Source organism: Aquarana catesbeiana, linkage group LG09, assembly GCF_042186555.1.
Source record: "Aquarana catesbeiana isolate 2022-GZ linkage group LG09, ASM4218655v1, whole genome shotgun sequence".
NCBI lineage: Eukaryota > Metazoa > Chordata > Amphibia > Anura > Ranidae > Aquarana > Aquarana catesbeiana.
The window spans coordinates 225,691,520-225,703,698 of NC_133332.1; the positions used below are offsets into that span (position 1 = coordinate 225,691,520).

A 12,179-nucleotide genomic window follows, 5' to 3' on the forward strand; every position below is an offset into this window, starting at 1 on the left:
TGGGGGGGGTACCTGTATTTGACAGGTATCCACTCCCACTTCCTGGTAAGATCACTGCACAGCGATCTATGTAATTTCCGGCCCCTCCTCCTGCACCCAAAGTCAATTGACGAATCAGCTAGGGGTGCTGACATCACGGGATCCCTGGACAGGTAAGTGTCTTTATATTAAAAGTCAGTAGCTACAGTATTTGAAGCTGCTGACTTAAAAAAAAAAAAATTTAAAGACTTGAACTCCTCTTTAAGAATTGCTGTGGTGGCAGCTGGTAGTTGTAGTTCAGTTGTAGTTCAGTCACAGAACTCTGAATGAATGGCTTGGCATCCGCCTTAGTTTTAAATTAAAGCGGGTGCAAGGAGAGGTTCCCCTGTCTGCTGTCACAGTGGGAAGAATCAAGAGAATTTTTGGGGGGGGGGCTGCTGCACTAGTAGCATGTTTCATGTTACACCATGAATACGGATATAACATGTAACATGTTACTAAAGGTGATCTTATCCTTTAAGAAGAGAACATTATGGAAAATCTATCTTGGTGGAACAAAGTGCAACAATACCCCTTTTCAGTAGAAGAGGGAAGGTGTTTGAACCTCTGTAAGATTTCCATTGCAGTCTGTATCCCTGTAGGAGACATTTCCCTTCACTTACATTAAGGCCAAGAATTGGTAAGAAATATAGCCAGTGGAAGCACAATGGGAAAGGGTAGGAACCTATGGCAAGTTTTATTGCAGTCTGTATCACTATTTGGGAGATTCAGCCTAGTTCTATTAGGAAAAGAAAGTGTCAAATTATTACTACTGTCTATCTAGGTCTTCCTGTCCCAGTAACAAACTTAAGGACAGAAATAATAATAACTTGACAGAAATAATTACGCTTCCAAAAAGAGTTTGGGCTGGAGTTGGCCTTTAAATCTGCAGTGGTTTACTGCTCTGCCATAAGTGTTCTATTATATTATACTTCTGTTTGTCAATTCTTTTCTTAAATAAAGCCACCTGGAAAGATAAAAGTATTACTAATTTATTGGCAAACAAGGATTTCATGGGATCAAAGGAGGATGATCATGCTGCGAGTGAGTGAGCTGGAGTTTATGGGAAGTTCAAAGGACAACTTTCATCAAACAACTAAAAGCTTAGCTGATCAAATCTGGCAGCAATGTTTTTATAAGGACACAAGAAATTAGAATAGTTTGTGTGTTATAGCTTAAGCACATTGTGTATGTCTATTGTTGTGACTTGGACTGAGGATCAGATCACATTTTATGGCAAATTACTGCAGAAAAACAGGCTTTTTACCCAAGGGGTTCACATACTTTCTTTTGCCACTGTACCAAAACATTCACAACATAATGCAGCTGCTCCAGTGATCCTCCAGCCAGCACCGCTGGTTGTCAGAATGCCCAAACATTGCCTGCATTTTATTATATGTAGGTGCTGTTCGGGCCAAAATTTTCTGATCATCTCCTTTGATTGTTCCTTCGAAGGACATTGACTGGAGTGGTGCTGACAGGGCACCCCGATTGAATTTTGGTCTGTTCATTAGGAACACGCTGAAATTTGCTCAGTGTGTGGGCAGCTTAACCACTTTAGGTCCAGAAGATATTAGCCCCTTCGTGACAGAGCATTTTTTGCTATTCCTCATTGCACTACTTTAGCTGGTAATTGCACGGTCCTGCAGAACTGTACCTGCATGAAATTTATATCATTTTTTTTCATACAAATAGAGCTTTTTTGGTGGTATTTGATCACCACTGGGTTTTTTTATTTCTAAAAATAAAAAAATATAAAAACCCTAAAGTTTCTATCTTCTGTTACAAAACATATTAGATAAAAAAAATAAAAATCTAATTTCTTTATACATTTAGGCCAAACTGTATTTTGCTACATGTCTCTATGGCTAGATCCCAAGATATAGCTAATTGAATTTATATGTAACTTGACTTTTCCTGCAATCATAGAATTAGTCACTGTCAAGATGTGCATATAATTCCAGCTGCCTTTATCTCTGGATTTACCAATCATTTTGATGTGCAGTTGATCCTGAAGGAAATCTCAAGTCAGTCTGAACTGTTTAGATTTGTAACAAGTTTACATTAAAAGGATAAAAGCTTTTTTTCATGCAGTGTGCAGATTCTACCCCCTACCATCTCCCTCCATAGAAGCTTTGCAAGGGCCTGTGTTGGGCTTTTGCAACCCCAATACAAGTCTATGGGAATGCAAAACCCGCTTGAAACATATCAAATGCAGGTCAGAAAGAGCTCAACTGCAAGTTAAATGCAACTGTCAAGAAATTCTCAAGGATCTCAGATGCGTCTCAAACTAACGTCAAACTGATGACATCTACACGTGTCCAAAGTCCACCGGCACAAATATGAAGATATGTTTATTTAATTAAGATGACAATTTGGGGTCTATTTATAATTAAAAAAAAAAATCTGTATGGCTGTCTCAAGCCTTTACTCGAATGTCACAAATATTCCCAACTTTTTCCTTATGTTTTTTTCCTAAGATCATCAGCTTCATATAGTGACCACAATGCAGGATTCTCCTGATTTAAGTATTTCAGGAAAATACCGCATTATGGCCACTACGAAAAAAAAAACTCGTAAGAAAGGAAAAAGGGATTATTTGTGACATTCACACAGCAAAATTGTAGAAGTAGATCTCTAAGCTCACATTGCTGAAGGCAGTTTATGCTCCCAGTGCTGCAGTTGTGAGTGCTAAGCTATGATTAAGCACTGTTTGTAGTGTGAAATGCGCCAGATCATTTGTCTGTTCTGCTGTGGCGTGTTTTTGTGATTTTTTACTCAATAAAAGGCGAAAATAATTTTTTTGAGTGCGGCTGTCAAGGACTCTTTTCATACTTCATTGCTATAAGCATTGCCAGCACCTGTGTCTTCCAGCTTAAAGGAAAGGTTTGTTCACGACTGACCTGCCTGGAGCGGTGATATCTCTTTCTGTGCTGCAGTGTGTGTGCTAAAAACTGGAAATCACTATATAGCATAAGTGTCCTAGATGCAGTCGCTGAGCCATTATTCTCTATAGCGTCTCCAAATGCATCCTGCAGATCGGTCTCTCTCAACCAGGTGCTAGGTTCATGAGGGGTAATGTGCATAATGGATAAAAATGGCCAAAATGTCAACAAACTGGCCAGAGGATCAAGGGGGCTGTTGCTTTTTATTTTTTAAGTTGTTGTTACAAAAGTCTACAGTACTGACTGATTTTTGTTTGGAACATAAAAAGGACATTGAGTGGGCCAGTTACCAGCGTCCTAGGCAGTAGGCATGTGGCCCGCATTGTGTACGTGGTTGCCCCTCACCGTGTCCAGATAACAAGTGTGGTTGTAAGCCTCAGTCTGGCTAGTGACAGAATTCAGCAGAACTGGATAATGCACAGATGCAATGGCAATGTTTGACAATGTATTCTTACATTATTTATCCTAATTTCTGTAATTAGAATGGATTGATTTTCTATATAGTATAGTGATGTTAACTGTTACACAACACAGTCTTTCAGAATATTAGAGTTTACATTGGCAACCCCTGGCACATGTGCCGGGGCTGGAACGCAACTGCATTGGCTGCTCCCATCCTGGACTGTCAATTACAAAGCTTGACCCACCCTCCTCCCAGTGAAACCATGCCAGTGGTTTAGGAAGTCTGTATACCTGGCAGAAAGCTCACACACCATTACACAGCAGTACCCTCATCCTTATTCTCATTGTTTTGTACACTGCCAAGGTACACTGTGTGGAACTTAAGGATTTGAGGATTATTTTTTTGTCAGAAACGTATGGACTGGAGCTTATCTGAAGTTTGGGGCTGATTATTAGAGATTGAAAGTGTATGGTTTAGGGCTTATCTGAGGTCTAAAGTGCCAGTCTGAAGTGCATGCATGCATTGGGGCCGGTGTGAAATGAATGTATGCATTAGTGCTGGTCAGAAATGCATGTATGCACTGGGGCCGGTCTAAAGGTGAAGGATTTAAGGTTGATGAAGTCTGAAGGAGAAGAATTTGGTTCTGATCTGAAGGTTGTGAGCAAGATCGCTTTTAAATAATATTGCAATTAATATTAATGTGCCGTCTCATCCAGGATCCCACAAAGCAATATACAGGACATATGCCTACATTGAACAACACCTTCACTCTTCCATGATTGAACTCTGCAGCAGGTGTATACAACCCCTGCATTTCTGAAAGTACAGACATTGTGGCAGATCTGAGGGCCAAAGGAGCAGAAATTCAGGCTAATCTGAGGACAGAAGGTGCAAGGTTTGGGGCTGGTCTGGGGTTTAAAGAAGCCTAAATTGGTGGTAATCTGAAATTATGCAGGAGCAGAAATTGTGCTGGTCTGAGGTCTGAAGCAGCAGAAATCAGAAGCAGATAATCTAGTTGTGTGCTAGATGCACATTTACTGAGAATGATCTTGGCACTCGCATGCAGCTCACCTCTAAGCCTTCATGTGTCAGACCAAGAAAACTAGGCGTGTCTTGTGGAAGCTTCAGTACTTGATCTGTGAATTCTGTTGCTGCTCTAGTTAGAACATTGTAACCAATCATAGGAACACCGCTGACCAATCAAATGATCTGATCTGTCCCAATAGTGATGAGGAAGAGAGGGGAATTCAACTCCCCAGACCTGACAGCTCGAAAACCCCTGGAGGTATGTACATCAGGGAGGGGGGTTTGATGAAAAAGTGTCTGGTGTTAGTTCACCTTTACATTTTTTCTGTCGTATTTTTTTCTTTTGAAGACACATGCGTGCCTACAACTCATCTGTCAGCAATATTATTTTTTGTTTGAAAAGTTAACACAATGCATGCACAGCAAACGTCAACAAAATGCTAGGCCCACAAGCAGTAAAAGAAATTGCAACAGTTCCATTGTCTGATTGTACAATTGGAAGGTGAATCAATGATATGCCTGCAGATATTGAACACTTCTTGTTGAGAAAAAAATAAAAAATAAATAAATAAATCAGATCTACTGGGAATTTTTTCTTTAAAATAAATCAGCTCTTGGCAAATGTTCTATTTGTCGAAGTAGAGCATATCAGAACAAATTTTTTTATTTTGAAAACCAATATCTAACAAAACACATGGAGAGGAGATTTATCATGTCACAACTGAGCATCTTAAATGGGGGATTAAGTTGGACAGACAAAATCAGTACTGTATCAGCACTGTTGCGTCTGTTGTGTTGACGTGTAGTACCAAGGATTTCATCAGTAGTGTTGGGCTCAGGCGTGTTCGGGATCATAGTCCCAACCGACCTGAGCAATACCACCAGGAAGCAGACACCGCACACCACCAATCATAGGCAGTGAGGCATTTCCCAGTCTGCGCAGCTACAGACCGGGAAATGCCTCACTGCCTATGACTGGCGATGTGCAGTGTTGGCTTCCTGGCAGGATTGGTTAGGTTGGCTGGAACTACAATCCCGAACAAGCCTGAGCCCAACACTATTCATAAGTATGGATGAAGTACAAAACCCAAACATTTGAAACTCACACGGCTTCCTTCACAGGGAGGAACTATTTGCAAAGATGCTGGCAAAAGAACTGTTAGATGTACTGGACAGAGCGGTAGGATTTGTTAATTTTATCAAGGCATTAAAACCTGTCTGTTTCTGTGTGCAAACATTGGAGCAGAACATCATAGCTTGTTGCTATACATGACTGCATGCTAGCTTTCACTAGGGAAGGTTTTGGACAGAATATATGTCTGCAGGCAACAGTGAAGCATGGTGGCAGTTCCTTGCAAGTGTGGGCCTGCAAATTGAGACTTTCTCAGGATGAATGATGCCCTCAATGCTGATAAATACAGACAGATGCTTATCCACCATGCTATACCATCAGGAAGGAGTGTGATTGGCCCCAAATGTATTCTGCAGCAGGAAAAAAAAATCTAAACATACAGCCAATGTCGTTAAGAACTATCTTCGGAGTAAAGAAGAACAATGAGTCATGGAAGTGGTCTCAGCATCAAGTCTGTCTGGGATTACATGAAGAGACAGAAGAATCTGAGGCAACCTACATCCACAAAAGATCTGTGGTTAGTTCTCCAAAATGTTTGAAACAACCTATCTGCCGAGTTCTTTAAAAAAAAAAAGTGTGCAAGTGTACCTAGAATTAAATAATTGATTGCTGTTTTGAAGGCAAAGGTTGGCCACACCAAATATTGATTTTTTATCAATTAATAAAATGGAAAGTAAATGAACTAGTAATACTTCTAATTCAAAAAGCATTCTTAATTTATACCTGCCTAAAACTTTTGCACAGTAATTATATATATTAGTTGCTTTGAAGGTGGAAGGTGAGATCAAAGTCTGGAAGATGAATGTAATAAAAACTTTTTGTGTAACACACATTTTGTCCAGGAATGTGTTCTAACACTAACCTTCTTCTGAAGGACTCGGCACATAGAGAAGGCAGCATCAGGGATCTGGAAACAGACAACAGATGTTAAGTGCTGACTAAACTGTATTACCGTTTAAAGAAGAATAATAAAAAGAATGAAGAATTAGTGTTCATTTTCAGTACATGAAGTACTTACAATACTTTGTCCTATATTTCTAGATGCTTACCAAGCCTGGCTATGAGATTGGACTGGCCCCTCTCCCTCTGCAGATTTCCATTGCTACCACTTGTCTGAAGAAGGTGCTCAGAACGGAGACAAGCGACCATTATGAAGCGGCTGTCTCCTCTCTAGCTGTGTTGTCGGATGGTCAAGAGTGGGAAGGGAGATTAGGGGTGGGGAGAGGGGGGAAAGGGAGATTGGGGGTGGGGGGAGGCAGCCTAGCCTAATAGCTAGGCTTAGGAAGCATCTAGTAATGTGGGACAAATACTACATTCACTATGCCCCATGGGAGGACAGAACAGTAGAATAAAAAAAAAAAAAAAAAAAAAAAGGAAGGAAGAAAAAAAAAAAGAACCTTTCTTTAAAAACAAGGATCAAAATAAATTACTAAATATTGAAATTGTGTGCACTAGGGCGTTTACAGCATCATGGGAGTCAAGCTTTTCTCCCAGACATTAGCTAATCACTTGCTGCTAGGAAAGTAAAATAGGGGTCACTTGGTTACAGTAAATCATCAGGAAACTGAAGTAAAAAAAATCTACACAAAAAATGCCATTCCACTTTACAACTATACATAAATTCTTCCCTAAAGCTAAACGGTTGTTATTCAAATAAATTCCTTATAGCAAGTGCCTGCTAGCTTTTTAGAAGCATAAAAATACACAAAAAAAAAAACATTCCACGTTATGTCACAAGAATTCTTTCTTAAAGCTAAACTGTTGTTGTTCAAAACAGTAATGAAGTAGGAGTTGGAGGACAGAACCATGTGGCAGGGACAGCGGCATCCGAAAGTCCCAGGACTGCTGTATGCTGAAAAATCTAACGGAGGCTACAGAGTGCTTGATTGAAATGAAGACAGGAGACATGGGCCACTGGAAAGGTAATTATTATACCTCTTTTTTGCAGGGATCTGCAATCAAGATTGTTTTGGGGCAATATTACTGTTGCATTAAAGTGACAATAAAAGTGCATTTTCCATATAACTGATAATACTATAACTATAAACTGTATTTGCAGTGTTTTTAAAAAACTAAAAATTCTTCGTCTGGATTTACTTTTGAAAGTGTCCCCTGGCAGCACTGACACACTCCCCTTTCTATGTTCCCCCATGCCGCTGGGACCTATAGAGTACCACAGGAGTCCCCTCCACGTGGGCTCCCGCTCTGTACTAAAACTGCATGTGTAGTGTCAAGAGCGACGCACACACAGGCACCATGACAGGGACAAAGAGTCAATGTCAACCACTGCTGTGGAAGAGGAGGCGTAGAAGAGCTTTTGCTTTGTGTATTCCTGTTACACTACCTGTGTGTGCTCAGCCCTCAGAACGCAACAAGTACAATTCTAGAACAGAGCAAGAATAGAATAGAATAGAATAGAATAGAACAGGGAGTGTGTTTAAAAGTATACCTAGAGAAGGATTTTTTTTTCTTTTTTAAAAAGCAGCAATGAGAGTCATGTCTGTTCTATAAAAAAAAAAAAAAAGCAAGCAAGATGAGAATGCCCAAGTAGAAGGAATACAAGGTTAGTTTTTAATAAAATAGGAACAAAAGCGCTGCAATTTATCAGCCTAATGAATGCAAAATTAGCATGCTATGATTGTAACAGATGGTTTTAAAAAAAAATTGATATATGTGGTTGTAACTCCACTTTAATGTCACTTTAAGCTCTAGAAATGTCCCGTACCTGGGCTCACTTCTTATCCCCTTTCTACTGGCCCCAAATTCTGGTCATATTTTAGGAATCAACACTTATCCTTTTTTTATTACCTCTTACCCCCGATAATGTCCTAGCATGTATTCCTACCACCATTTAACCAACCTATAAAATTGATCAATTGCTTTCGCCAATATAAAATTGGACCTAACAAAAATACTTTTTTGTTTTGCGGTATATATATTTTTGAGCTTATTTTGAGCTATATTTATTGTGACAGGAAGCCAGGAACAACTATGGGTTGTGCGATACATTTGTCCCAGATTCATGATGTTTACAAACTGTTTTTCCTTTTTGTGCTGTGTAGTGAACCTGTTGGGCTCACTGAGAGGTTAAAGGGGTTGTAAACCCTTGAGTTTTTTCACCTTATTGCATCCTTAGCATTAAGGTGAAAAAACACCTGGCAGTTACCGGTCCCCCAGCCCCCCCCCATTTTACTTACCTGAGCCCTGGATTCACTTGGCGGAGATGCGCTCTTCCTTTGCCCGGGGTTCTCGGCTCTTGATTGGATAGATTGATAGCAGCACAGCCATTGGCTCCAGCTGCTGTCAATGAAATCCAATGACGCGGGCGCCAGGGGGGCGGGGCCGAGTCCGGCATTCCTGTCTATGGACGCAAATGCTGGACTCGGGAGCGCGCCCACAAGGTAACCCACTGGGAGAGCGCTTCTCCTAGGGGGTTATCTGATAAGAGGAGGAGCCACGAGAGCCAAGGGACCCCAGAAGTCGGTGTTCGGGGCCACTCTGTGCAAAATGAACTGCTCAGTGGAGGTAATTATGATATGTTCGTTATTGAAAAAAAAAACGCAAACCTTTACAATCACTTTAGCGAACTCAGCTGGAGCAGGTTGAGTATTCTGGGCTCTATAAAACTCCCAGGCTGCTTAAGGAGGGTGCTCCACCCTGGAACCAGATCTTTGTGCAGGACAAACTGGGGAGCAGCCATTTGCTTGTATGGTGAAATTAAGTCTGTGTGACTATAGACTCTCATCTATTCTGTGTGTAAGCCAAGTGTCTGGTCAGCAGTAGGCTTTTCCTGTGTTTGTAGTTAGTTGCCCAATGTGGCAAGGGGTTATTTTCTGTATTTGTTTTGCTATTTTGATACCTGCACTTTATGAAAACAGACTTTGAAAATAAATCACGCTTGTGTTTCACCAAGATCCTGCCGACTTGCTGTGCCTTATCCAGGGAGTCCTGCACAACCCACTACTGAGCGAATTCCTAAGTAATATATATACACAGACATTGTATTGTATATAAACTCCCATGACTTACCTCTGATAAATCACATTTTGAGATGTCCAAGATGTCATCTGCTCCAGCCTCCTTGGCCTGCAAGAAAAAGGCATAAGTTCTTATCGTCAAGGCAAACTGAGCAATATTGACCTTCTTTACAGTGAAGATATCAATTACTAGTACAAATAATGCTTGCTGTGTTCCCAACAACCTTCAGCAAATTCCCAGAATGAACAATGGGTATCTATTAGGTTTTGATGGTCATAAGTAATTTCATAGCACATCTGAAAGAATTTTAGAAATGAAGAGCTGTATGCAACTGCTTCTTCTAGGGGGTGGAGATGTAGCAGAGACAAAGAATTAAAGTCGAAGTCTGCAAAATAAAAAGGTAGAAAAACTGGGATTTTTTCATTTTGAGATCTAAGGCTGAACTTAGCTCACATTAATGATTGCAGGGTGAGAATTGAAGTGTTAGGGTGGACTTCCACTTTAAGCCAGCCATATACTAATCAAAGTTCAGTTGGTTCAGCAAGGACTGGCAATATTTCGATCAGTGAGTGGCCATGCCCATTTGCCAAAAATCCATTGATTTCTGTTGAAGGGACATGTTGGATAATCTTGCAACCAGTCACCTGCAGCCACTGATCGGTGTATTATTTCAGTGGTGGATGCCACGGTCAAAATTCAATGTCCCAGTGTAGAAGACTCCTCCATCCACTTGGTTTGTGTGGATGAAGGAAGCTGTGTGTCACCAGTTTTATCCTGCTGTCAGGCAGCTAATTTACATATTAGCTATCATCTATGCTTGAGAAACAGAATTGTTAGTAGGTCATAAACAGATTTGCCATTATAAAAGTAATTACCTAGATTGGTGCTCTCTAATTGTATCCTCTAAGTTGTGCAATAAAGAATTAAAAAAAAAAGAGAAAAAATAAATAAATAAATGACCTAGATTAATGTTCTTTAAGAATATGTGCAATTTTGCTTTCACTCCTTTAAAAATTCTGAAAAATAAAGCCTTTGACAGCTGTCACCAAGAATTCCAACAATCTAGATGTACTTCTGTTTACTTTTAAGCCAATAGCCTTTATATCTATAAGAAATATCTAAAGCAAACCTGTCATTAACATTTGAACTGCAATTTAATCAATAGTGCCCACGTACTACTAAATTTAAATTTTTATTTATTTATTATACATCTTTTGAAGAGAAAGCTACCCCAGCTTCCCATGGTCTGACTACCAGGTTTACAGTGGTTGTTTAACATCATTAAAGCGGTAGTAAATCATTGAAAAAAAAAATAAAAATGAACCTGTAAGACAATGGCATAATGTGCTGGTATGCATTGCATACAGCACATTATGAAATACTTACTTTAGAACGAAGCCCCCCGCAGCGGTGCCCTGTCCCTCCTGAGGGGGCTGACATGTTCCCCTGGCATTTCTTCCAGGTTTGCAGGCTCCGGCACTGAGTGGCTGGAGCCGTGATGATGTCACTCCCGCACATGCATGATACGCCAGACCTTTAGAGTGCATGCGCCGCTGGCATCAGCGGCTGTATGCAGGGTGAATATCTCTTAAACGGTGTATATTCAGGCGATACTCATTTTACCTACAGTTAAGCCTTATAGTCTTTTTCCAATATCAAGTCGCGCTATATTTTCCATAAAAGAAAAACTGTGCAACAAGTTAATCCTATTCAACCCTTATGAAGTGAAAATCATGAATAAAAATTGATCTATCTGCACACTATAAGCAGTCCATGCTATTGATAGTAGATCTCCAATGTGAAATCAGCACACAATACACACGGGAATAGCGATGAGAAAAAGATGAGTCTTCCACCTCCACACACACTGCTGCTTACCGACTCCTGTTGATCTCCTATTATAGCAGATCACACTCGCTTCTGGCTTAATACCCAGCCCAGGCCTTTATGTACACAGCCAAGGTCTCAGCGTCTTCCCAGATGCTTACCCTTCACAGGTACACTCCATCCATGGTTGTAGTTTTGATTCCACGAACCATGTGCTCCAGCAGGAAGACTAGAGGGACAGTGTCACTGATGCATGCATTGTCGCTGCTCACCATCCTTGTGGCCTCCTCAAATGGTGACAGGACAGTGCATGCATCCTTGATCAGTAGTCACTGATGTGGGCGAAAAGAAGCCATGCTCTCCTGACCCTGTCCTGGTGCCATACTCGCACAGGTAATCATTGATGACCCTCTTTTGTGTGTGTAGCCGCTGCAGCATTGCCAACGTTGAGTTCCACCTGGTGGGCATGTCACAAAGGAGGCGGTTGGTAGGCAGGTTGCATTCCCTTTGCATGTCAGCCAGCCGAGCACTGGCATTGTATGACCGGCAGAAATCACCACAGACTTTTCTGGCCTGCCTCAGGAGATCCTGTAAGCCTAGATACCTGCTCAAGAACCGCTGCACCACCAAATTCAAGACGTGTGTCAAACATGGAACATGGGTCAAGTGTCCCTGTCGGATGGCGGAGAGAAAGTTGGTGCCATTGTTGCATACAACTATTCCTGGCTGAAGCTGGCGTGGCGTCATCCACCTCTGAGCCTGCCCCTGCAGAGCTGACAGAAACTCTGCCCCAGTGTGGCTCCTGTCCCCTAAGCAGACCAACTCAAGCACCGCATGGCATCTTTTAGCC

The 12,179-nt window shown here is 41.1% G+C and overlaps 1 protein-coding gene across 3 annotated transcripts in view; it reads right to left on the bottom strand.

The window, feature by feature from the left end:
- Positions 1 to 12,179, bottom strand: part of LRSAM1 (leucine rich repeat and sterile alpha motif containing 1) — a 145,624-nt gene that overhangs the window by 114,418 nt on the left and 19,027 nt on the right. For all 3 annotated transcript variants that reach the window (XM_073599857.1, XM_073599856.1, XM_073599855.1), the window contains exons 3-4: positions 9,554 to 9,610; positions 6,387 to 6,431 (exon numbers count right to left, since the gene is read on the bottom strand). In XM_073599857.1, the coding sequence (XP_073455958.1) occupies positions 6,387 to 6,431; positions 9,554 to 9,610 (102 nt within the window). The remainder of the gene's footprint in view (positions 1 to 6,386; positions 6,432 to 9,553; positions 9,611 to 12,179) is intronic.